Source organism: Hypanus sabinus, chromosome 5 (assembly GCF_030144855.1).
Source record: "Hypanus sabinus isolate sHypSab1 chromosome 5, sHypSab1.hap1, whole genome shotgun sequence".
Classification (NCBI taxonomy): domain Eukaryota; kingdom Metazoa; phylum Chordata; class Chondrichthyes; order Myliobatiformes; family Dasyatidae; genus Hypanus; species Hypanus sabinus.
The window spans coordinates 163,042,424-163,070,234 of NC_082710.1; the positions used below are offsets into that span (position 1 = coordinate 163,042,424).

Here is a 27,811-nt window from a genome sequence, read left to right on the forward strand (position 1 = left end):
ATCCTGAATTCCCCAATCTTTCAAATATTTATCCGTCTCCTCTTCTGTCCCAGTCCCACACAATCCTGAATTCCCCAATCTTTCAAATATTTATCCATCTCCTCTTTGTCCCAGTCCCACACAATCCCAAATTCCCCAATCTTTCAAATATTTAACTATCTCCTCTTCTGTCCCAGTCCCACACAATCCTGAATTCCCCAATCTTTCAAATATTTATCCGTCTCCTCTTCTGTCCCAGTGTCACACAATCCCAAATTCCCCAATCTTTCAAACATTTATCCATCTCTTTAAATACCTCCCAACTGCTTGTGGTGGGAAAAGCCACTCATCCCAGGAATTACTCATATGCATCACTTTTGGACTGCCTGCAGTGTCAGTGCAATTGTGTTTAAACAAGAGGACCAGAACTGTGCACAGTATCAAGCAGGTCTCCAACACTCTGCACAACTGTAACAGTACTTCCCCATTTCTAAACTCCAAATCCTTATACGTCACCCCTGTTCCTAATTCCTTGCTGCACCAGATCTTTTGTGATTCCTTTCCAAGAACATCTTGATCCCTCTGCAATTCACTCATTTACAGTTCCCCTCCATTGACATTACAGTCTGATTCCTCTTACTCAAGGGCCCCACCTCACACTTTCCTGTATTAAACTCCATGTGCTGAGTTATCACCCACTCATTGACAGACAGACAGACAGACATACTTTATTGATCCCGAGGGAAATGGGGTTTCATTACAGTCGCACCAACCAAGAATAGTGTAGAAATATAGCAATATAAAACCATAAATAATTAAATAATAATAGGTAAATTATGCTAAGTGGAAATAAGTCCAGGACCAGCCTATTGGCTCAGGGTGTCTGACACTCCAAGGGAGGAGTTGTAAAGTTTGATGGCCACAGGTAGGAATGACTTCCTATGACGCTCAGTGTTACATCTTGGTGGAATGAGTCTCTGGCTGAATGTACTCCTGTGTCTAACCAATACATTATGGAGTGGATGGGAGACAGTCTCCAAGATGGCATGCAACTTGGACAGCATCCTCTTTTCAGACACCTGGGTTGCTATGGTGAGCAGTGATTGTTCATACAAGTGGCAGCTTGTTTTGCATAAGCAGGGTCAGGTGATTCCTCTTATGGACAAAGAGACACACAGACACACACAGTGAGAGTCAAGATGGATTAGTTCAATGAAAGACACCAGTGAGTCAGTTGCTGGTTTAAACTCTCAGTGGCTCAAAAGGGGTGAGTTAAGATCGATCCTGAGTATTTGATATATGACTCTCACAAGTTTTCTGCAACTAGAACAATTTTGCAGGAAGAGAAGAGAGGAGAAGAAGGTTTGGAACAGAAGAAGCCCAGTGACAAAGACATCGCTGTTTGGACTCTCTCTCTAAGTAGCCCCTAAGGGTGAGTTTGTTTCCATTCAGCTACGGAAGTGTGATTGTCACTTAGTTAATCTACAAGAGTGGGTTCTCTGGTGAGGGGAAAACCTTTGCGAGTACCATGTGTGTGTTTACCCTTTGTCTGCGTGTAGTACTTCACTGAAGAAAGGCACCCCTGTGGCAAATCACTGTTGGAGTTATTTCGTATTTCGTGGAACTGGATAGGTGGGTTTCACGTTGTGTGTTTGGGGTGACCCTGTGGAATCTACCGGTGTGTTGACCCTTGCCTGGGTGGTGGTTCCCTTGAAGATGGTCCCCTTTGTGTTAAGCTACTGTTGGTGATAATTCTGTGGCCACCACTTTCAGATGTCCCGTATCTGAATTCGGGTGTGGTACCTTTGTGTTGAAAGTCACTGTCGGTGATACTTCGTGTGTGGAGTGGAACAACTTTGCAGATAAAACCTACTGCTATTGTTATTTTGTATTGCTGACGTAGAATCTGTGGAATTTCAACGTAATTGCCTTCTCACAACATTCACCCTTGGATTACAAATCTCTCTCTCTTACCAACAACAGTAATCTCGTGCATTGAACTGAACTTTCCTTATGCACCATCATAAGCCTGTAACTCTTGGGAAAGTTTTCGAGTGCTGCACGGGGTTTGGGAGGAGTTGTGAAACTGGAGTTGCATCTGGATGGGAACCAGAGTGTCTGAACAGATAGTGGAGAGGTTGTGGGGACAGACGGGAATCAAAAGGTTGAGCATGGAGCGACTAATGTCCTGAGCTGTGTATACTTCAATGTAAGAAGTATCACAGGAAAGGCAGATGAGCTCACAGCATGGATCAACACCTGGGAATATGGTGTTGTAGCCATTAGGGAGACTTGGTTGCAGGAGGGGCAGGACTGGCAGCTCAATATTCTAGGGTTCCGTTGTTTTAGACACAACAGAGCGGGAGGGATTAAAGGAAGAGGGGATATTTTACTATTCAAGGATAATATCCTGGCAGTGTTCAGCCAGGCCAGACTGGAGAACTCATCTAGTGAGGCATTATGGTGGAACTGAGGAATAAGAAAAGTGTGAACACGTTAATGGGGCACATTACACATTATACGAAACTCCGTGGGGTTTAGAGAAACAAATTTATGGAGAGATCGCAGACTGTGGCAAGAAATATAAGGTTATTATAGTTGCTGATTTTAGCTTTCAATATATTGACTTGAACTCCCTAAGTGTCAAAGGTCCATACTAGATAGAGTTTGTCAAAGGTGCTCAGGAAATTTTCTTAATCAGTATTAGAAGTCCCAACAAAAGAATGTGTGACACTTGATCTGCTGTTAGGGAATGAGATAGGAAAGGTGACAGAAGTGTGTGTGGGAGAACACTTTACATCTCGTGATCACAGTGTCATTAGTTTTGAAGAAAATCTGCGAGAAGCTAGGTCTGGTCTGCAAGTTAAGATTCTAATTTGGAGACAGATCAATTTTCATGGTATAGGAGAGGATCTAGTAAGTGTGGATTCAGACAGGATGTTTTCTGGCAAATGTGCACTTGGTAAGTGGGAGGTCTTCAAAAATAAAGTTTTGAGAATACAAAGCCTGTCTGAATAAAAGGTAAAGATAACAGGTGTGGTTTCCAGGAGATATTGAGCCCTTGTTTAAGAAAAAGAAAGAGGTACATTGCAGGTACAGGCAGGTAAGAACAAATGAGGGGCTGATGGAGTATAAGAAATGAGAGAAGAGTTAAGAAAGAAATCAGGAGGGTGAAAAGAAGGCTTGAGGTTGCTTTAGCAGACGAGGTGAAGGAGAATCCTGAGGGACTCGACAGATACGTTCAGAGCAAAAGGATTTCAAGTGACAAAATTGCTCCTCTGGAAGATCAGAATGGTAATACATGTGTGGAGCCAAAAGTGATAGAGGAGATCTTAAATGCATATTTTACATCTGTATTTACTCAGCAGACAGTCACAGAGGCTATAGAAGCAAGGCAAAATGGCATCAACTTCATGGACTCTATACAGACTACAGGTAGTAGACCGTTGCCTGTCTGACTGGAGGCCTGTGACCAGTGGAGGGCCGAGGGACTGGTGTCGGGTCCGTTGTTTGTCATCTATATCATCTATCTGGCTACTTCTGACAAAGATAAACAGAGAAAGCAAGTTACCTAATGTTACTGAATTCAATACCGAGTCCAGAAAGGAATGACTGAGATTATGTTCAGAAATAAAATCTGACTTTGTATAATTTGTCTATAATTGTCTGAAATTGTGTGTGGCCAGTTGTTCTAAACAGAGATTTAAACTAAAATGGACATTCAGATATTTTAAACCTCTAGCAGGTTTCCCAATCCTCAGCTGTGGGGCCAAGAACTGTATGTGTTTGTGGTCCAGATGAAGCAGCTCACAATGTTCTGACAGAGACACTTCATTCTATCCCTCTGCTCAGTACCAAGTACATCATTTCATGTAAATACAGAATAATGTTCGAGCAATTACCTGAAATCGAATTGCTGACAGAAATGCCAAGTAAGAATATCAGGTTAAAGAAACTAGTCTGGAAGATCACCCAATCTAAAAGAAAGAAATAAAAACTGTTTGAAATTCGCAGAATCAGAATACAGTCTCAGGTTAATCATCACTGATGTGTGTCATGAAATTGGTTGTTTTGTGGCAACAGAACAGAGCAATAAATAAAATAGACTATAAATTACACTGAGATATGTAGTTGTGAAAAAGAGAGCGAAATAGTGAGGTTGTCTTCATGGGTTCACGGACTGTTCAGAAATCTGATGGCAGAGGGGAAGAAGCTGTTCCTAAATCATTGAATGTGTGTCTTCAGGCTCCTGTGCCTCCTCCCCGATGGTAGTAATCCCCCTGAGTTACAATCTACACAACTTATTCAAAACTTGCATCAATGAAGTGCTGCAGTGAACAGAGATGAACCCGGGCTTGGTCAGGTTCATTGTGATATTCAGTGTCCTAACATGAGGCAATCAACCAGCTCAGAACTGGACCAGACATTCAAGCATTGGACTGAAGGAGGTTCAGAGAGCTCTCACACACTGGCAACAAGTGGAGAGACCAGGGAGGGACCAAAAGCATCTTCTGGTTCCCTCTGGAAACACTACATTTGATAACTTACTGACCCACAGGCATCACATGTGGAAATGACAGGTACTCTGTAGTTTGTCCGTGTGTACATCCAGTGGATGGGATATCAGGCCACTGTAAATCAGTTCTGCTGAATTATCCCAGTGACCTGGAGGACGGCAATTAAACATTTTGCCAGTGACTGAGTTCCATGTCTGACAGTACAGCCTGTTCTGATGCAGAGAATCACAACATCACTGTTTCCAGCTGTTCAATGGCATCGGACAGTGTTCTGGTTCAAATTGAAAACTGAACTCCACGAGGGTGCAGGCTGAACAGTCCACATGCTGGAACACTTTATGTAGACGTGTTGAAAGATTATCCTGAATATAAAAATAATGCCCTAGTTCCATCCTTTAACTTTTGCAGCAACTTATCAGGAATGCCATGATGGTTGTGATCGAGATCATACATCTGTCTCTGCTCCTTCAATCTGCCCACAGGATCAACCCTTCGAAATGTTACCCATCACTCCAGTACTGAAAATTGTATCTGTCTCCAGATTCATCTGTCTCTATATTCTACCCCATTTCCTTGTCAAGTTTCACATCCACACATCACCCTCACCCATACCCTCCTGTCGTTTCTTGGTATCTTTGTATAAAGCAATCACGATTGCTGTTGTCCAATTTAATGGAAACTTTTCAGAACAGGGAGAACATTTAAATTGCTGCATGAAGTATGTGATTAGCTGCCTCTTTCAGACCCCAGGATGAAATCTGTCTGGATATCCAACTTGTCAGATGGCAGCTCCAACAACTGACTCAGTATTTCTTCTCTGGTGATTGTCATTTTCTCAGATTTGTTGCCCAACACTGGTTCTTACTCAGATTACAGCTCAATGCTCATCAAAACTTTCAGAAACCGCTTTGACTTTACAACTCACTCCCCCTTCCTCTCTGCAGTCTATAAACCTTTATATTTCTGTTCTAATCCCCTCCTTCTCAGCAAGCTTGATCTTTGTGCTTTCAGCAAATTGTTCTTTATCTCTGAATTTACCCCACTAAAGCTCACCACCTTTCCTTAATCCTTCAAGCTTTTCTCTGATACCCCATTGTCTGACCGAGCCTGGGGTCATCTGCCCTCATCTTGCTTTACTTGGCTTGGTGAGACTTCATTTGGTCATTTGCCTGTGAAACAGCCGGGGGTGCTTACTGTACAAACATTGATTCTACTCTTGGACAACTTTAGCCTGTATGATGAAGTAGATCTCAAACTGAACCTAGCCAGGACTTGCATGAATTAGTCCATGAGGAAGGAATGTCAATATTTTGAACCCTGGATAGTTTACAACTTGGAGAGGAAGAGGGGGAATGTGTTCCCTTGTGCTGACTGTCTGGAAGGTGCTGTTGAAAACAAAACTATTGTAAATATCCAGGAAAGATCGGTGAGAGGCCTCCCAACACTGAATTCTATCGAGGATCAGAGGGATACCTATCATGCAAACACCTCACCATCACTGGGATAAAGGAGATTCTGTCCCTCGTTCCTCAGCTGATTTCATTTTGAAGTTGAACAACACCACGTGTCAAACACCAGACAGCTGAGATAGCTTCCTCTCAACCCGACGTCTTCTAAAGATCCCTCTGGAGTCAGGTAAGAGATGGTATCACTGTGACCAACACTTCACAACGGGGTGAAAAATGATGCAGTTTCATCCCACAGGTCACAGTGTGTCGGGGGGGGGGGGGGGTTCTGTGGGGGAAGGGGGATGATTTTTCAAGTTTTCATTTCATTAATGTCATCATTAAAATTATTCACAAATTACTTGGAGAGATAACTGGAGCTCATAGACGAAAGTAAAGTCACATACCATAATACTTCTTCTTGTAGATCAAGTAAAACAGAAGCAGAACATTCACCAATGGCAACATCAGGCCAACGAACTGCAAGGCATCAATTAAAGTGTCGTTGATTGAATAACCTGCAAGTGAAAATAAATTCAAATAAGAAAACATGTAACAATTCACCAGAGAAATGACCGTAACAGCTGCACAATGTTGCAAACAACCAAACTGTTCCACTTTCACCCTGCGGGGACGGGCATGTGCCAACCTCTGCCCAGTCTTATCGACTGCATGTCCTGTACGGTGGGAAACCTGGAACAGACAATTCCCAATCCTGATCAGTTGTCCAATCTTTCCAGGTCACCTCCTGCCAATATTCTGCACCAGCTGCTCCTTCTGGTGTTGCAATGGCCACTCCTCTGGGAGTGCACTACACTGACCCACATGATACAGGGTTTGATTTTCCCAACTTCCACAACAATTGGTTATGACGTTACCCCACAATTTCACTGGAAAGTCACTGAAACTCTCAACCTCTGGCTCGATTCCACATTTTGTCACAAAAGTTCTCCCACTCATTTAGCCAGAGGAGCTCAGGCTGATATCCACAATCTGGTCAGGGGCACATTCGAGGAGAGAAAGTTTCCTTGTGAAGGGCAGGTTGGTGCCCAGACAGCTGACTGACACCTGCACATCAGACTTATTGTCACCAGCGACTTTATTTCAGATATTAGGGTCTGATGTTGCATCGTGCCAGGAACAGGAGTGTGTCTGACAGCTCTTTACATTCTTCATATTGTTTCAATGACGTCACACAGGAACTGAAAAATTCAGCCAACTCCTGTGAGCGGGGGCAGAGTGAACTTCTCCACGTGAGAAACAGAACCTGTAATCTCACAGCATCTTTTACCAGTCTCTGGTCCAGACAGTGAAGTACTTTAAGTGCAGTCACTGCTGGAGGGAATGAGACTCAGTTTGTACTGAGTAAGGCTGAACAAACAGTCATATCAAAGCTGCCTTTGTCAAGTCAAGTCAATTTTTATTGTCATTTCGACCATAACTGCTGGTACAGTGCATTGTAAAAGTGAGACAACGTTTTTCAGGACCATGGTTTACATGACACAGTACAAAAAACTAGACTGAACTACTTAATAAAAAAAACACAGAGACTACAGACCTACACTGGACTGCATAAAGTGCACAACAACAGTACCGGCATTACAATAAATAATAAACAGGACAGTAGGGCAAGGTGTCAGTCCAGGCTTCAGGTATTGAGGAGTCTGATAGCTTGGGGGAAGAAACAAACAGTTACATAAAAGATGGCTTTGTGACGTTGGTTAACAGAATTATTTTTCGGTTACTGGGGAGAAATCCTTTGCTCATTTGGAAATGTTACGAACCCCATAACTGGGTGTCTTACCAGCAAAGAAAGAAGTGTCCGTTGGAGTCTGGTGGTACTATTTTCAACAGTGTTTATTAGTAAAAATATACAAATAAATATCAATGCAAATATACAGATAATACACGTTAACAATACTAAACCTAAAAGTGTGGGTATAATAATAATCAACAATAAAACAAGCTCTATCGTTGTCTAGGGGATAATGAATTGTCAGATGGAAATATAAAGTTCAGTTCAGTTCATGCAGGCTGCGGTAGTTGTTGGTCGCTGTGTTGCAATCGTTGGAGAGAGAGAGGCTAGAGAAAGAGAGCGCGCAAACAGTAACAGCTATGGTCTTTGCCAACCTTCCTTTATGATTTTGATCCGTCGATGTGTCGTTGTTGTGGCCATTCAAGTGTGACCCCTCTGTCCTTTAGCTAGACCATTCTTCCGTGGTGGACTCGTCACCCAGGCAAGGGTGGACACACACACACACCCCCACCAGTCTCGCTATAAACACTGAGAGTTAAAATTTACCGACCCTTCGTTCGGTCTCCGATGTCCCACACTGTCTCGTGGGTTTCTGATGCTCACTAGCGTTTCTCCTGGTGTGTCTGAGGGGTGTTACCCCAGACCTCACTTTTATCCCCACTCTTGGGGTCTCAGCTGTCAGTCAGGTTGGGATGATGTAACCCATCAAACCAGCCCACTCTGGTTGTCCCGAGGGGTTTCAATGAATCGAACAGGACCAAGTAAACAATCCTCCAAAAGACAATAGCAGTAAATCTCCTCTTTTGTCACTAGGAGACGATCCACTCTGGGTAACTCTGAGCTGTCTCTCTCTCTCTCTCATTCTCTTTCATGAGCTATCAATAACAACTGCCCTGGCAGATTTCCTTTTGTCTCTCTTACTTCCTTGTTAGCAGCATCGAAATAGTAGCGATTTGCGATTCTCCAAAAAAGGAGGGCATGGGCCACACTGCCCATCAGAGTTGTTCATCCTTTGTAACAGGAATAACACCAAAGGATCACTTCCATCTTCCCAAAGAAGGCAGATGGGACTCTGGCTTAATGTCTCATCCAAAAGTGGAGATCTCTCAACGTGCAACACTTCCTCCACACTGGTTCTGAGAATGTGGGTTATGCTAGTAAAGCCACAGATATTCCCTCTCCGTTTACCCTGACAGGGGGATGGTGAGCCTCCCACTGGAACCTCTGATGTTCTCATGGTGATGCTGGATGTTGGTCTGTTGTTTAAGAGGGGCAGCAAGGACAAGCCCGGGAACTACAGCCAGGTCAGCCTGACATCAGTGGTGGGGAAGTTACTGGAGGGAATTCTGAGCAATAGGATCCACCAGGATTTCATTAGACAGAATCTGATTAGGAGGAGTCATCATAGCTTTATGTACAGGAAGTCATGGTTGATGAATTGTTGAGTTTTTTTGAAGAGATAACCAAAAGGGTAGAGAGGACAATGAACGTTATCTATTTTGACATGATCCTGACATGAATCCAGGGGCTTCCAGGGGGATTCAAAATTGGCTCCAAGGTAGAAAATTGTTTTCCATTATAGAAGCTGGTGACTCGTGGTGTGATGCAGGTATCAGTGTAGGGACTCTTGTTATTTGATATCTTTATCAGTGATTTGGATGCAAAAACGCAAGGCTTGATCAATAAGTTTGCATATTACACAAAATTAGGTGTTGTCGTTGATAGTGAGGGCGGCTATTATGGGTTGCAGGGGGATTTTTGACCATTTAGGGAAGAGGGCTGAGGAGTGTCAAATGGATTTCAAATCTAATGGAACCTTCTCCCAATCAAGAGAACTTGAGAAAATTAATACCAATCATAAATTACAACTCTAGTTCATTCTTTTAGACCCCAGGATGAAGTTCATCTTGACCTGGGACTCAGCAGATGGAAGCTCTGACAATGTGCTCAGTACCTCTTCCCTGGTGATGGTAATGTACCCAGTTTACTGTCCCACATGGTTCTCCCTCAGACAATGGCTTAATATTAAAATTCTGATCTGTTCTTTCAGACCCTCTGACTTTACATTTCACTCCCCGGTCTCTCTCAGTCTACAAGTTTCTGTATTTCTGCATCCCTTTCCTCCCGTCCACCTGAGACAACCTGATCGTCATCACTTTGTGCTTTGAGCTGTCTTGTTCCTTATCTTGAATTTACCCCCAATAAAGCTCTCTATCCCTCCCTGATCCATTAAACTCTTCTTTAATACACAACTCCCTGACCAAACCTGGGGTCATCGGCCCTTTTCCTGATTCCTGTCTCTCGGTGACAGACTTCATTTGGTAATTAGTCTGTGAATCAGCAGAGAACATTTACACTACAAACACCAGTAGCTACTGGTACTGTTCTTGGATAACTATAGTCTGTGTGGTTCAGTTATTCTCAAAGTGAACTTAGCCAGGACTTGCAAAAGTTAGGCCATGAGGAAGGAATGTCAATATTTTGAACTTTGAATGGTTTATAACTTGAGGAAGAGGGAGAAGGTGGGTTTCCCTTGTATTAATTCTTCGGAGGGTGTTGAAAACAAAAATCAGAATCAGATTTTTTATCACCGACATGTGACGTGAAATTTGTTAACTTAGCAGCAGCAGTTCAATGCAATACATAAAATAGAAGAAAATAAATAATAAACAAGTCAATCTTATTCAGTATACTTTATACAGCATACGTATATTGAATGGATTAAATTCGTGCAAAAAACAGAAATACTATACAGTCGGCCCTCCTTAACCACGGGGGTTTGGTTCCGGTACCCCCCGTGGATACCAAAACGCAGATGTTCATGTCCCTTATATAAAAAGGTGTAGTATTTGTATATAATCTACGCACATCCTCCCAAACACTTTAAAACATATCTAGATTACTTATAATACGTAATACAATGCAAACGCTATGTAAATAGTTGTTATACTGGATTGTTTAGGGAATAATGACAAGAGTTTCTTGAGCTCTTCTGGGAACGCCGATGCTGCCTCGGCACCAGCCGATCCCGATTCTCCCGTGATCTTTAAGTTCTTGAGGCTGTAGCGCTTTACAGAGTTAGCCAGCCATCCCTTACTCTCACTCTCCTCAACCCCGTCAGAGTAGTGCTCATAGAGACTAAGTGCTTTTTCACGTATAATTTTGCCATCAATGGGGATATGCTTCTGTGACATGTCCTCTAGCCACACACTTAATGCTTTCTCAGTCACGAACCAGAGAGGCCATTTTTGCCGTTGTAGGGGCAGCACTAACACTTCCACGAATTTCAGCTTCTTTCTGCTTTATGCTGTGAATGCTCGATTCATTCTTACTGCCACTTCTGCAAGCGACATGCCACTTTTCAAAAGATCTGTGATTTCTACTCCATCGGCGAGAGATAGCACTTTACACTCCCTCTTTGCCTTTAAGGAATTGCTTTGACCACTTAATTGCTTTTTAGGAGCCATTTTTTCACAGAAACAAAGTCGCGACCAAATGAGACGTGAGGCAAACAACGCTCAAACAATGAGTGCTGGAGAGTGAACTTCTGGGTTTTCCCGATCAGCAGTTGGTTGAATCCGCGCATGCGGAACCTGTGGATAAGGAGGGCCGACTGGATATTAAAAATAAAGTGAGGTAGTGTCCAAGAGTTCAATGTCCTTTTAGGAATCGGATGGCAGTGGGGAAGAATCTGTTCCTGAATCACTGAGTGTGTGCCTTCAGGCTTCTGTACTTCCTACCTGATGGTAACAGTGAGAAAAGGGCATGCCCTGGGCGCTGGGGGTCCTTAATAATGGACGCTGCCTTTCTGAGACACCGCACTCTGAAGATGTCCTGGCTACCTTGTAGGCTGGTAATGAAGATGGTGCTGACTAAATTTACAATTTAAATTTACAGCTTCTTTCGGTCCTGTGCAGTAGCCCCTCCATACCAGACAGTGACACAGCCTGTCAGAATGTTCTCCACGGTACTTCTATAGAAGTTTTTCAGTGTATTTGTTCACTTATCAAATCTATTTAAACTCCTAATGAAGTATCGCCACTGTCTTGCCTTCTTTATAACTGCATCGAAATGTTGGGACCAGGTTAGATCCTCAGAGATCTTGACACCCAGGAACTTGAAGCTGCTCACTCTCTCCACTTCTGATCCCTCTTTGAGGATTGGTATGTGTTCCTTCGTCTTACCCTTCCGAAAGTCCACAATCAGCTCTTCCATCTTACTGACATTGAGTGCCAGGTTGTTGCTGCAACACCACTCCACTAGTTGGTATATCTCACTCCTGTACACCCTCTCATCGCCACCTGAGATTCTACCAACAATGGTCGAATCATTAGCAAATTTATAGATGATATTTGAGCTATGCCTAGCCACACAGTCATGAATATATAGAGAGTAGAGCAGTGGGCTTAGCACACACCACTGAGGTACACCAGTATTGATCACCAGCGAGGAGGAGATGTTATCACCAATCCGCACAGATTGTGGTCTTCCGGTTAGGAAGTCGAGGATCCAATTGCAGACCGGGGTACAGAGTCCCAGGTTCTGCAACTTCTCAATCAGGAACGTGGGAATGATGGTATTAAATGCTGAGCTATAGTCGATGAACAGCATCGTTACATATGTGCTCCTGTTGTCCAGCTGGTCTAAAGCCGTGTGGAAATCCATTGAGATTGAATCTGCCCTTGACCTATTGTGGCAAATGGAAAATTCCAACGGGTCCAGGTCCTTGCTGAGGCAGGAGTTCAGTCTCGTCATGACCAACCTTTCAAAGCATTTCATCACTGTAGATGTGAATGCTACCGGGTGATCATCATTAAGGCAGTTTACGTTCTTCCTCTAAGGCTCTGGTATAATTGTTGCCTTTTTGAAGCAAGGGGGAACTTCTGCCTGTAGCAGTCAGAGATTGAAAATGTCCTTGAATACACGCCAGTTGGTGGGAACAGGTTTACAGAGATTTACCAGGTACTCCATCAGGACCTTCCAACTTGTGAGGGTTCACTCTCTTTAAAGACAGCCTAACGTCAGCCTCTGAGACAGAGAGCACGGGGTCACCAGGTGCAGCAGGGATCTTCACAGCTGTAGTTGTGTTCTCCCTTTCAAATCGGGCATAGAAGGAATTGAGATCATTGGGTAATGAAGCATTGCTGCCATTCATGCTATTGGGTTTCACTTTGCAGGAGTAATGTCTTGCAAACTCTACCAGAGTTGTCATACATCCGATGTCGCTTTCAACTTCGTTAGAAATTATCTCTTACCCTTAAATAATTCTCTGCAAATCATACCCGGTTTTCTGGTACAAGTCTGGATCACCAGTCTCGAATCCCACAGATCTTCCGCAGACGACGTACCTCCTGTTTCATCCAGGGCTTTTTGTTTGAGAATGTGCAGTAAGTCTTTGTAGGCACACACTCATCCACACAGGGTTTGATTAACCAGGATTCCATGAAACAAAGGACCCACGTGGTCCTAATGTCCCTCTGATTCAGCACCCTGGCTCTGAGATCATCGATTTTGTTCACCAGAGACTTAATGTTTGCCAGCAAGATAGTTGGTATAGGGAGTTTAAAACTCCGTTTCCTTAAACGCACTTTTAACCCCAATCTACAGCCATGCTCCCTTCGTGGGTGCTTCCATACACAATCAGAGTCTCTTCTGTCAGTTTTAAGCAGTGATAGTTAGTTTAAATGCATTAAGACAACTTTGTTGACTGTACTGACCTTGGAAGTAGTTGTGCTTTTTAGCTGTTTCAGTCTGAAACAAGAATATTTAATCAAATATCTAATCAAGATGATTAACAGCCTGAAGGAGAGGCCCTCCCACACCCAACTGTATCGAGGATGAGAAAGGCCCCAAACACTCACTCACACACCTCACCATCATTGGGATCCTTTACACCAACCTGATATGATGCTGAAATTTGACAACACCATGATCAAACACCAGTGAGCTGAGACACCTTCCTCTCCAGACTACTTTTTCTAACGACCCTCTGGAGTCAGATCAGAGGCGACTCCAGAATCATTCCAGCTGTGGTGACACTGTAAATCAGAATTTCATAACTGGGAAAAATGTCAGACAATTTCATCCCACAGGTCACAGGGATCCAGAGGGTTCGGTGGGGGTGAGGATTATTCAGCTTTTTTTCTTTTCTATCTTTTTATTAAAATGAGTCTAAATTTACTTGGAGATGTGACTGGAGTTGATACACAAGTGTGAAAATACTATGACAGATACCTTCGTCCAAATACTCTATTATGTACTGGCACGTCAGAATTAAAATGAACACAATTGGCAGTACAATTGATAAGACGATAGTGATGATTCCCGTGGTGGAAAGGCCTGTAATTAAAAACAAATTCAAATAAGTAAACCTGTAACAATTCATCAGGTAAATGACCACAACAGCTGCCTATTGATGCAAAGAACCAAACTGTTCCACCTATCGCCACAGGGCAGGAAATGTACCAACCTCTGCCCAGACCTGCTAACTTTGTCTACATGACTGAACCAACTGACTCTACATGGCCTCCGATCTGGGAGAACAACATGCTGACCTGTTATTCCAGACCTAAATTATTCCCTGCAGTCTAATCTATCCTGGTCACTTGCTGTCAATATTCTGCACTGGCTGCATCTTCTGGTGTTCCAATGGCCACACCTTGAGGAGTGCACGACACTGCAGCCAGACATCCCACATGGTCAATGGTTTGATTCTCCTGACATCCACAACAATTGGTTATGCGGCTGTCCCACAATTTCACTGGTAACTCACCGAATCACCCAAGTTCCATCACTCAGTCTGGTCTATCTATGTGCCCTCCAGTGATTTATCTGACCTGTAAGTGTTCAGCTGACCTGTGCTGTGTTTCTGGTGGTTCTGAACTGTTGATGTTTGGCCATCACTGTCTGAACCTCCAGCAGGTTTCCCTGCACCCAGTTGTGGGGCTGAGGACCGCAGGTGCTGGTGGTCCTGATAAAGCATCTTACAATGTACTGACTGAGATACTCAATGCATTCCAACCACCCTGCAGAGAACTGAGTTCATCACTTTCATACAGGTTTATTTGACCACATACCAAAAGTCGTAGTGCTGACGATCCAGGCAATGATGAAACAATTGATGAGGACGATAGCACAGACGGCTTTCAACCTCCCCCAAATTGTGATCATCTGAGAACCTTTTCAAAAATAAAAAGAAATTAACAACATTTGATAACCAAACAATATGAATGATTTAACACATGCATCAATGGACAAATGTCCCGGTAACAGAGCTTGACTCAGGGTTGTTTCGATTGGTGACGATATTGCATGTCCTAAACATCAAGCAACCCAAACAACTCTGAAATGGATCAGATGTCAGAGCTTTGGATTGAAGGAGGTTCAGGAGTTCACTCACCACTGCAGCAAATGGGGAGCTCAGAGAGACACAAAACACAGTTTGTGGCTGCTACCAGGATTTGTTTTACATTTGATAACTTAGATAAACCCTCAGCCAGTGACTGTGCGAGCGAAGGCAAAGCAAATTCGTTGGATCTGCTCTGCTGGTGCGCTGCAAGATCAACTCACTTGGAGTTGGAGCCGTGCTGGTTGGAGTGAATGGTTCAGAGGGGAGAAGACGGGACAGAGGATGCCCGTCCAACTAACCGGGTATGAGGATGGATTGCTCTGTGCACTGAGCCAAATTGGAGAGGTCGAGAACGGCTTCTTCAGCAGCGAAATCTGGGTCTGAACCGAATCGTGGGCGGTGTTTTCAAGGCTCCTAATATGATGTACAATCCACTGTTTGGACCATCTAAATGCTGGCCCATATAGACTGGAAAGGCAGGATGTTGAGAGTCGGATGAGGTTGGATCACTTCGGGCACCAAGCCAATTTGGAGACGTTGAGAACAGCTCTTTCGAAAGTTATATCTCAGCCCGTAGTGATTCACCAGCAGCAAGGCCTGGGTTCTAGTGTGAGGTTCCAACAACTTCAACCACTGAGGTTCGGAGTTTCAAAGGTCTTTTTGTGGGTTGATTTATTTTTTTACTTTCCTCTGGACATGTTCCTTGTAACTCTCTGCACATTGGGTGTTAGACTTTTTTCAGATATATGGAGTTAGTGGTTGTGTTTCATTGTTTCATGGCTGCCTGTTAGGAGATGAATCTCAAGGTTGTATAATGTATACATACTTTGATAATAAAATGTACTTTGAATTTAAACACCAGCTCAGATAGTCTGGGGCAGGGGTCGGCAACCTTTACCACTGAAAGAGCCATTGGGACCCGTTTCCCACAGAAAAGAAAACACTGGGAGCCACAAAACCCATTTGACATTTAAAATGAAATAACACTGTATACAAGGTTTTGTTTTGCCTTTATGCTATGTATAAACAAACTATAATGTGTTGCATTTATGAAATCGATGAACTCCTGCAGAGAAAACGAAATTACATTTCTGCATGCAACAAAAACATTTTGAACTCCGAAAAAAAAGGCGTTGGGTTGAAGGTTACTTTTAAGTAAAATACTCAATGTCTATTTGAGTCCTTCTTGTATTTATGAAAAATGCTGAACTTAAATTGTCCGCCAGCAGCAAACCAAAAATAACGTCAGCCAGCTGTCAACCTGAAAAATAAAAAGACTATTTCACTGAACAATGAAAAAATATGAATATACGTAAAATAATAGGCAATTAAAATATTTATCATACTTGGTTAATGGGATTTCTGCTCCTGGACCTCAGCGCACAGCGTCTGCACATCAGGGCTGTATGACGTCACCTTCATCTTTACACAGGATCGCAAGCTGTCATCTGTGAGGCGTGCGCAATATTTGTTTTTAATAAAGTTCATGTTGGAGAACACCTGCTCACATACATATGTGGATCCAAAGATCGACAGGACTCCAAGCGCATACTTTTTAATGTTTACATAAATGTCGGGGATAGCATTCCATGTTTCGAACACAAGTTTGTCCGGTTTAGGGAGGTTTTCAATATCACTCCATTTGTGATTCTGAGCAAGAACAGCCTTCTGACGGGCAACATCTTCAAGGTCTGCTGTCAAGCATCTAAACTTGGACACCCATATGTCTTTGTCGGCTATGTCGGCCAGTTCCATCTCAAGATCAGGTTGACTCACACCTGCCAATGCAGTCGTATTCAGTAGGGATGGATCGATGCTTAGGGGAGTGACCGGGAAGGATAATGTGTTTTTTCCTCTCTGAACTCACAGAAGTGTTTCCCAAACGATGTTTGCATTGCGATGATTGCAGAATGTAAATACTCCAAATTTATCATGTCATGAGCTTGTTTGAACTCTCTCAAATTGGGGAAGTGAGACAATGTGCCTTTCTGTAAATCTCTGGCAAGCACTGTCAACTTGCGCTTGAATGCCGAAACATCCTCCAACATGTGCAGGGCTGTGCGTCCGTTCCCCTGAAGAGCTGTGTTCAGCGTGTTCAGGTGTGCTGTAATGTCTACCATGAAGTGTAGCTTTTCCAGCCACTCTGGCTGCTCCAGCTCAGGAAAGGTGAGCCCTTTGCTGCCCAGGAAAGTTTTCACTTCTTCCAGACACACGACAAAGCGTTTCAGCACCTCCCCACTGGACAGCCACCGGACTTTGTTGTGCAACTGGAGATCAGAATATCTGCTTTCCAGCTCGTCTGGGAACAAACGGAATTGACGGTGATTTAAACTTTTTGCCATTATTTTATTGACAATCTGAATGACAACATCCATTACTTCTGTGCATTCCAGAGGAAATGTTTGAGCGTACAGTGCCTCTTGGTGCAAGATGCAGTGAAAAGTCAGCAGCTTTCTGTCCAGCGACTTCTGCAGTAAAGCCACAAATCCCTTGTGCGCTCCTGTCATACTTGGTGCCCCATCAGTAGCTACTGACACCAGGAGGGTGGTCTTTATTCCTTTGGCTCTTAAACAATTCAAGACAGCCTCACAGATGTCCTCCCCCCGTGTTTGGCCTTTTAGAGGTATCAACTCAATCATTTCTTCCAGTGGCCCGGCAGAGTTTACATACCGGCAGAACAACGCTATTTGTTCAATATCACCTTTGTCTTTAGACTTGTCACAGGCAATCGAGTAGGCCACAGCTGAACGGATGTCTTTAATTTGCTGTCTTATGATGTCTTCTGCCATTTTTATGGTTCTGTCTTTGACAGTCTTTGCAGAGAGGGGCATATCACTGATTTTCTGCACAATTTCACTCTTGTTTTTAAAGTCCGTGAATAGATGTTTTGAAATCTTAATGAAAGATTCTTTTATATATTCACCATCGGTATACTGCTTCCTGTGCCTGACTATTTCCTGAGCGGCAACAAAACTAGCATATGTCGTTGATTTTCCAGACTTCATCCACTTCTTGAAATTATTGTATATTAAGCATACCGGTAAAACAGTCTCGTCAGCAGTGAAAGCAAATAAATCAGCCCACATATCATTAAACGTTCTGTTTTCTTCAGTCACTTTTCTTTTTTTTAGAATTTTCCATAGTTAGCCTAGCTTGGATCGAAAAATTAAAGAAATCGCGCACTGGTGGGTGTCAGGCATTGGCAGTGGTGACATATATTAATAGCAACAAAAAACACGTTTTATTTAGATTGTGCAAGATCACCATAATCTTCAAATTTAGAATTACATTTCAAAAATAAACAAACTAACATAAAATACATTTTAATTAAATACTCATCATTTATTTTCCAAAGCCACAGGGAGCCACAGCACAGAGATGAAAGAGCAGCATGCGGCTCCGGAGATGCGGGTTGCCGACCACTGGTCTGGGGGTTTCTCTCTCCGTGAAACTAAGGCTGTGAGACTGCCCCTGGTAGTTGTGCTTCGTGTCTGTGAACTTTGCAGATGTTTACCCCGTTAAAGTGAAGAAGTGAATACCAAGGTTTTGGGCCTACTCCAGGCTGCTCCAGGGGTTTGGATCTAAAGACTCAATTTGGTTCAGAATGCTGTTGTTGTCGCTCACTTCTCTTGTTTATATGATTTGTTTTGGTATTTCTGTTTCTCTTTCTCACTGGGCACTGGGGAGTTGGTCTCATATTCTTCAACTGGGATCTTTCAAGTTCCCTGCTTTGTGACTGCCTGAAAGCAAACAAATCTCAACCTTGTATAATTTCTACATTCTTTGATAATAAATGCACTGAAACTTTGATCTTTGAAACTTAACCCATGGCCTCTATTTGTAGATCCACCTAGCCTCAGTGGAAAAATCCTGCTTGCATTTACCCTATCTGTACCCTTCAAAATCTCTGTCAAATCTCCCCACAAACCTCTACTTTCCAAGGAATAAAGCCCTAACTTATTCAATTTTTCTCTGTATCTCATGTCCTCCAACATCCTTGCAGTTTTGTTTGCCTAGTTGTAGGAAAGATGAGGTGGCTTTGGAGAGGGTGCAGTAAAGACTGGATTAGACTGTTTGAGCTAAAAAGAGAGGTTGAGCAAATTGGACTGTTTTATGTGGAGTGTCAGAGGCTGAGGGGGGATACCTGACAGAAGTTTATAAAATTCTGAGAGGAGTAGATAGGGCAGACAGTCAGTCATTTTGCCCAGGGTGGAAATGTCAAAAACTAGATGCTGTAGCTTGAAGGTCAATGGCTAAAAATTTAAAGGAGATCTGCAGGGCAAATTATTTTACAGAGTGCCAAGTGTTTGGAGCAGGCTGCCAGGGGTGGGAGAGACATTTAAAAGGCATTCCGACAGGCAGAACAGACTGCAGGGGATGCAGGGATATGGATCGTCTTCAGGCAGAAGAATCTGGAGTGGATGGAGGGATATGGATTGTGTTCAGGCAGAAGTATCTGCAGGGGATGGAGGTATATGGATCGTGTTCAGACAGAAGAATCTGCAGGGGATGGAGGTATATGGATCGTGTTCAGGCAGAAGAACCTGCAGGGGATGGAGGAATACGGATCGTGTTCAAGCAGAAGAAACTGCAGGGGATGGAGGGATATGGATCGTGTTCAGACAGAAGAATCTGCAGGGGATGGAGGGATATGGATCATGATCAGGGAGAAGAATCTGCAGGGGATGGAGGGATATGGATCGTGTTCAGGCAGAAGAATCTGCAGGGGATGGAGGGATATGGATCGTGTTCAGGCAGAAGAATCTGCAGGGGATGGAGGGATACAGATCATGTTCAGGCAGAAGAATCTGCAGGGTATGGAGTGATATGGATCGTGTTCAGGCAGAAGAATCTGCGGGGGATGGAGGAACATGGATCGTGTTCAGGCAGAAGAATCTGGAGGGGATGGAGGGTTATGGATTGTGTTCAGGCAGAAGAATCTGGAGTGGATGGAGGGATATGGATAGTGTTCAGGCAGAAGAAACGGCAGGGGATGAAGGAATATGGATCGTGTTCAGGCAGAAGAAACTGCAGGGGATGGAGGGATATGGATCGTGTTCAGGCAGAATAATCTGGAGGGGATGGAGTGATATGGATCGTGTTCAGGCGAAGAATCTGCAGGGGATGGAGGGATATGGATCATGTTCAGACAGAAGAATCTGCAGGGGATGGAGTGATAGGGATCGTGTTCAGGCAGAAAAATCTGGAGGGGTAGGAGGGATATGCATCGTGTTCAGGCAGAAGAATCTGGAGGGGGTGGAAGGATATGGATCGTGTTCAGGCATAAGAATCTGGAGGGGATAGGGGGATATGGATCGTGTTCAGGCAGAAGAATCTGGCGGGGATGGAGGTATATGGATCGTGTTCAGACAGAAGAATCTGCAGGGGATTGCGTGATATGGATCGTGTTCTGGCAGAAGAATCTGGAGGGGATGGAGGGATATGGATCGTGTTCCAGCAGAATAATCTGCAAGCGATGGAGGGATATGGATCGTGTTCAGACAGAAGAATCTGCAGGGGATGGAGGGATATGGATCCTGATCAGGCAGAAGAATCTGCGGGGGATGGAGGGATATGGATCGTCTTCAGGCAGAAGAATCTGCAGGGGATGGAGGGAAATGGATCGTCTTCAGGCAGAAGAATCTGGAGGGGATGGAGGGATATGGATTGTGTTCAGGCAGAAGTATCTGCAGGGGATGGAGGGATATGGATCGTGTTCAGGCAGAAGAACCTGCAGGGGATGGAGGAATACGGATCGTGTTCATGCAGAAGAAACTGCAGGGGATGGAGGGATATGGATCGTGTTCAGACAGAAGAATCTGCAGGGGATGGAGGGATATGGATCGTGTTCAGGGAGAAGAATCTGCAGGGGATGGGGGGATATGGATCGTGTTCAGGCAGAAGAATCTGCAGTGGATGGAGGGATATGGATCGTGTTCAGGCAGAAGAATCTGCAGGGGATGGAGGGATACAGATCATGTTCAGGCAGAAGAATCTGCAGGGTATGGAGTGATATGGATCGTGTTCAGGCAGAAGAATCTGCGGGGGATGGAGGAACATGGATCGTGTTCAGGCAGAAGAATCTGCAGGGGATGGAGGGATATGGATCATGTTCAGACAGAAGGGATGAGTTTGATTTGGTATCATGTTCAGCACAGACACTCTGCCTCAGGGCCGGTTCCTGTGCTGTACTTTTCTACGTGAAAATCCTGAGGGTCTGGACAGAGTGTCAATTGTTCAAAGTACAAAGTAAATTTTATTATCAAAGTACATAAATTTCACCATATACAACCCTGAGATTCACGTTCTTGTGTGCTGCCCTGCAAATCTCTAGAATAGTAACGATAACAGGATCAATGAAAGATCAACCAGAGAGCAGTGGAGAACAACTGCGCAAATGCAGATAAATAACAAGTACATGAGATAATGAGACAGAGTCCTTGAAAGTGAGATCATTGGTTGTGGAACATTTCAAGGATGGGACAAGTGAAGTTGAGTGTAGTTATCCTCTTTTGTTCAAGAGCCTGATGATTGAGCGGTAGTAACTGTTCTTGAACCTGGTGATGTGAGTCCTGAGGCTCTTGTACCTTCTACCTGATGGCCACAGTGAGAAGAGATCATGACCTGGTTGGTGGGAATCTCTGATGATGGGTGCTGCTTTCCTACGACAGTGTTTCATGTAGATGTGCTCATTGGTTCAGAGGGCTTTACTCGTGGTGGACTGGGATGAATCTGTTATTTTGTGTCAAGTTTTCCGTTCAAAGTCATTAGTATTTCCATACCAGGCTATAATGCAGCCAGTCAATATAGTCTCCACTGCACATCGATAGAAGTGTAGATGTTAGAAAGTTTGTCGTGTGGCGGGGGGGGGGGGGCGGAGGAGGGTGAAATAAAAAATTTTGAAAAAAAAAGTTTGTCAAAGTTTTAGATGTCTTGTCGTATCTCTGCCAACTGCTAAGGAAATGGTACAGGCGCTGCCATGCTTTCTTCAGAATTGCATTTACAGGTCGTCCCCGAGTTACGAACGTCCGACTTACGTACGACTCGTACTTACGAACCGAGGAAGGAGAACACTGTCCGCCATTGTAAGTCGTTGCCAATGTGATGAGTGTTTAACTTTGTATTTGGGTTAAATTTTTCTCAGTAATATTCACCCTGACCACTGCCCCCCGCCCCCCCCCCCCCCCGGTTCCGGTCAGCTGCTCGCGCAGTGAGATCAGCGCCGGGCTCAAGAACGGGTCGATGTGGATCCAGTGACTCCTGTACCGTCCGTGCTGGGTTGATGTCGATCGGTGACTCCCGAACCGTCTGTGCCGGGTTGATGTCGATCCGGTGACTCCCGTACCGTCTGTGCCGGGTTGACATCGATCCAGTGACTCCCGTACCATCCGTGCCAGTTTGATGTCGTTCCAGTGACTCCCGTACCATCTGTGCCGGGTTGATGTTCATCTGGTGACTCCCGTACCATCCGTGCCGTGTTGATGTTGATCCGGTGACTCCCGTACCGTCCGTGCCTGGTTGATGTCGATCCGGTGACTCCTGTACCGTCCGTGCTGGGTTAACGTCGATCCGGTGACTCCCGTACCATCCGTGCTGGTTTGATGTCGATCCGGTGACTCCCGTACCGTTCGTGCCGGGTTGATGTCGATCCAGTGACTCCCGTACCGTCTGTGCCGGGTTGATGTCGATCCTGTGACTCCCGTACCGTCCGTGCCGGGTTGACTTCGATTCGGTGACTCCCGTACCGTCCGTGCTGGTTTGATGTCGATCCGGTGACTCCCGTACCATCCGTGCCGGGTTGATGTCGATCCAGTGACTCCCGTACCGTCCGTGCCAGGTTGACGTCGATCCAGTGACTCCCGTACCATCCGTGCCGGGTCGATGTCGATCCAGTGACTCCCGTACCGTCCGTTCCGGGTTGATGTTGATCCGGTGACTCCCGTACCGTCCGTGCCGGGTTGATGTCGATCCAGTGACTCCCGTACCGTCCGTGCCGGGTTGATGTCGATCCAGTGACTCCCGTACCGTCCGTGCCAGGTTGATGTTGATCCGGTGACTCCTGTACCGTCCGTGCCGGGTTGATGTCGATCCGGTGACTCCCGTACCGTCCGTGCTGGGTTGACGTCGATCCGGTGACTCCCGTACCGTTCGTGCCGGGTTGATGTTGATCCAGTGACTCCTGTACCGTCCGTGTCGGGTTAATGTCGATCCAGTGACTCCTGTACCGTCTGTGCCGGGTTGATGTCGATCCAGTGACTCCCGTACCATCTGTGCCGGGTTGATGTTCATCTGGTGACTCCCGTACCGTCCGTGCCGTGTTGATGTCGATCCGGTGACTCCCGTACCGTCCGTGCCTGGTTGATGTCGATCCGGTGACTCCCGTACCGTCCGTGCTGGGTTGACGTCGATCCGGTGACTCCCGTACCGTCCGTGCTGGTTTGATGTCGATCCGGTGACTCCCGTACCATCCGTGCCGGGTTGATGTCGATCCAGTGACTCCCGTACCGTCCGTGCCAGGTTGACGTCGATCCAGTGACTCCCGTACCATCCGTGCCGGGTCGATGTCGATCCAGTGACTCCCGTACCGTCCGTTCCGGGTTGATGTTGATCCGGTGACTCCCGTACCGTCCGTGCCGGGTTGATGTCGATCCAGTGACTCCCGTACCGTCCGTGCCGGGTTGATGTCGATCCAGTGACTCCCGTACCGTCCGTGCTGGTTTGATGTCGATCCGGTGACTCCCGTACCATCCGTGCCGGGTTGATGTCGATCCAGTGACTCCCGTACCGTCCGTGCCAGGTTGACGTCGATCCAGTGACTCCCGTACCATCCGTGCCGGGTCGATGTCGATCCAGTGACTCCCGTACCGTCCGTTCCGGGTTGATGTTGATCCGGTGACTCCCGTACCGTCCGTGCCGGGTTGATGTCGATCCAGTGACTCCCGTACCGTCCGTGCCGGGTTGATGTCGATCCAGTGACTCCCGTACCGTCCGTGCCAGGTTGATGTTGATCCGGTGACTCCTGTACCGTCCGTGCCGGGTTGATGTCGATCCGGTGACTCCCGTACCGTCCGTGCTGGGTTGACGTCGATCCGGTGACTCCCGTACCGTTCGTGCCGGGTTGATGTTGATCCAGTGACTCCTGTACCGTCCGTGTCGGGTTAATGTCGATCCAGTGACTCCTGTACCGTCTGTGCCGGGTTGATGTCGATCCAGTGACTCCCGTACCATCTGTGCCGGGTTGATGTTCATCTGGTGACTCCCGTACCGTCCGTGCCGTGTTGATGTCGATCCGGTGACTCCCGTACCGTCCGTGCCTGGTTGATGTCGATCCGGTGACTCCCGTACCGTCCGTGCTGGGTTGACGTCGATCCGGTGACTCCCGTACCGTCCGTGCTGGTTTGATGTCGATCCGGTGACTCCCGTACCATCCGTGCCGGGTTGATGTCGATCCAGTGACTCCCGTACCGTCTGTGCCGGATTGATGTCGATCCAGTGACTCCCGTACCGTCCGTGCCGGGTTGATCTCTATCCAGTGACTCCCGTACCATCCGTGCCGGGTTGACGTCGATCCAGTGACTCCCGTACCGTCTGTGCCAGGTTGACGTCGATCCGGTGACTCCCGTTCCATCCGTGCCAAGTTGATGTCAATCCGGTGACCCGTACCGTCCGTGCTGGTTTGATGTCGATCCGGTGACTCCCGTACCGTCCGTGCCGGGTTGATGTCGATCCAGTGACTCCTGTACCGTCTGTGCCGGGTTGATGTCGATCCAGTGACTCCCGTACCGTCCGTGCCGGGTTGATGTCAATCCGGTGACTCCTGTACCGTCCGTGCCGGGTTGATGTCGATCCAGTGACTCCTGTACCGTCTGTGCCGGGTTGATGTCGATCCAGTGACTCCCGTACCGTCCGTGCCGGGTTGATGTCAATCCGGTGACTCCTGTACCGTCCGTGCCGGGTTGATGTCGATCCGGTGACTCCCGTTCCATCCGTGCCCAGTTGATGTCGATCCAGTGACTCCCGTACCGTCCGTGCCGGGTTGACGTGGATCCAGTGACTCCCGTACCGTCCGTGCTGGGTTGATGTGGATCCAGTGACTCCCGTACCGTCCGTGCCGGGTTGATGTCGATCCAGTGACTCCCGTACCGTCCGTGCCGGGTTGATGTGGATCCAGTGTCTCCCGTACCGTCCGTGCCGGGTTGACGTCGATCCAGTGACTCCCGTACCGTCCGTGCCGGGTTGACGTCGATCCAGTGACTCCCGTACCGTCCGTGCCGGGTTGATGTCAATCCGGTGACTCCCGTACCGTCCATGCTGGGTTGATGTCGATCCAGTAACTCCCTGACTGTCCACGCTGGGTTGATGTTGATCCAGTGACTCCCGTACGATCCGTGCCGTGTTGATGTCGTTCCAGTGACTCCCGTATCGTCCGTGCCGGCTTGATGTTGATCCAGTGACTCCCGTACCGTCCGTGCCGGGTTGATGTCAATCCAGTGAATCCCGTACAGTCCGTGCCAGGTTGATGTCAATCCAGTGACTCCCGTACCGTCCGTGCCAGGTTGATGTCAATCCAATGAATCCCGTACAGTCCGTGCCAGGTTGATGTCAATCCAGTGACTCCCGTACCATCCGTGCCGGGTCGATGTCGATCCAGTGACTCCCGTACCGTCCGTGCCGGGTTGATGTCGATCCGGTGACTCCTGTACCGTCCGTGCCGGGTTGATGTCGATCCAGTGACTCCCGTGCCATCCGTGCCAGGTTGATGTCGATCCAGTGACTCCCGTACAGTCCGTGCCGTGTTGATGTTGATCCGGTGACTCCTGTACCGTCCGTGCCGGGTTTATGTCGATCCAGTGACTCCCGTACCGACCGTGCCGGGTTGATGTCGATCCGGTGACTCCCGCTCCATCCGTGCCCAGTTGATGTCGATCCAGTGACTCCCGTACCGTCCGTGCCGGGTTTATTTCGATCCAGTGACTCCCGTACCATCCGTGCCAGGTTGACGTCGATCCGGTGACTCCCGTACCGTCCGTGCCGGGTTGATGTCGATCCAGTGACTCCCGTACCGTCTGTGCCGGGTTGATGTCGATCCAGTGACTCCCGTACCGTCCGTGCCAGGTTGATGTTGATCCGGTGACTCCTGTACCGTCCGTGCCGGGTTTATGTCGATCCAGTGACTCCCGTACCGTCCGTGCCGGGTTGATGTCGATCCGGTGACTCCCGCTCCATCCGTGCCCGGTTGATGTCGATCCAGTGACTCCCGTACCGTCCGTGCCGGGTTGACGTGGATCCAGTGACTCCCATACCGTCCCTGCCGGGTTGCCAGTGACTCCTGTACCGAGCGTGCCGAGTTGATATCAATCCGGTGAGTCCCGTACCGTCCGTGCTGGGTTGATGTCGATCCGGTGACTCCTGTACCATCTGTGTCGGTTTGATGTTGATCCAGTGACTCCCGTACCGTCCGTGCCGGGTTGATGTCGATCCAGTGACTCCCGTACGGTCCGTGCCGGGTTGATGTCGATCCGGTGACTCCCGTACCGTCCGTGCCAGGTTGATGTCCATCCAGTGACTCCCGTACCATCCGTGCCAGGTTGATATCAATCCAGTGACTCCCGTACCATCCGTGCCAGGTTGATGTCGATCCAGTGACTCCCGTACCGTCCGTGCCGGGTTGATGTCGATCCAGTGACTCCCGTACCGTCCGTGCCAGGCTGATGTTGATCCGGTGACTCCTGTACCGTCCGTGCCGGGTTTATGTCGATCCGGTGACTCCCGTACCGTCCGTGCCGGGTTGATGTGGATCCAGTGACTCCCGTACCGTCCGTGCCGGGTTGATGTCGATCCAGTGACTCCCGTACCGTCTGTGCCAGGTTGATGTGGATCCAGAGACTTCCGTACCGTCCGTGCCGGGTTGATGTCGATCCAGTGACTCCCGTACCGTCCGTGCCGGGTTGATGTGGATCCAGTGACTCCCGTACGATCCGTGCCATGTTGATGTCGATCCAGTGACTCCCGTACGGTCCGTGCCGGGTTGATGTGGATCCAGTGACTCCCGTACCGTCCGTGCCGGGTTGATGTGGATCCAGTGACTCCCGTACCATCCGTGCCAGGTTGATGTCAATCCAGTGAATCCCGTACAGTCCGTGCCAGGTTGATGTCAATCCAGTGACTCCCGTACCGTCTGTGCCAGGTTGATGTCAATCCAGTGACTCCCGTACCGTCCGTGCCAGGTTGATGTCAATCCAGTGAATCCCGTACAGTCCGTGTCGGGTTGATGTCAATCCAGTGACTCCCGTACCGTCCGTGCCAGGTTGATGTCAATCCGGTGACTCCCGTACCATCCGTGCCAGGTTGATGTCAATCCAGTGACTCCCGTACCGTCCGTGCCGGGTTGATGTCAATCCAGTGACTCCCGTACCGTCCGTGCCAGGTTGATGTCAATCCAGTGACTCCCGTACCGTCCGTGCCAGGTTGATGTCAATCCAGTGAATCCCGTACAGTCCGTGCCAGGTTGATGTCAATCCAGTGACTCCTGTACCGTCCGTGCCAGGTTGATGTCAATCCGGTGACTCCCGTACCATCCGTGCCAGGTTGATGTCGATCCGGTGACTCCCGTACCGTCCGTGCCGGGTTGATGTCGATCCGGTGACTCCCGTACCGTCCATGCCCAGTTGATGTTGATCCAGTGACTCCCGTACCGTCCGTGCCGGGCTGACGTGGATCCAGTGACTCCCGTACCGTCCGTGCCGGGTTGATATCAATCCGGTTG

General features: G+C 47.1%; 1 protein-coding gene across 1 annotated transcript in view; it reads right to left on the reverse strand.

Annotated features, from left to right (window-relative positions):
• Window positions 1-27,811, reverse strand: part of LOC132394807 (uncharacterized) — a 63,983-nt gene that overhangs the window by 26,865 nt on the left and 9,307 nt on the right. The window contains exons 3-5 of the mRNA XM_059971213.1: window positions 14,774-14,875; window positions 6,349-6,459; window positions 3,882-3,956 (exon numbers count right to left, since the gene is read on the reverse strand). Of these exons, the coding sequence (XP_059827196.1) occupies window positions 3,882-3,956; window positions 6,349-6,459; window positions 14,774-14,875 (288 nt within the window). The remainder of the gene's footprint in view (window positions 1-3,881; window positions 3,957-6,348; window positions 6,460-14,773; window positions 14,876-27,811) is intronic.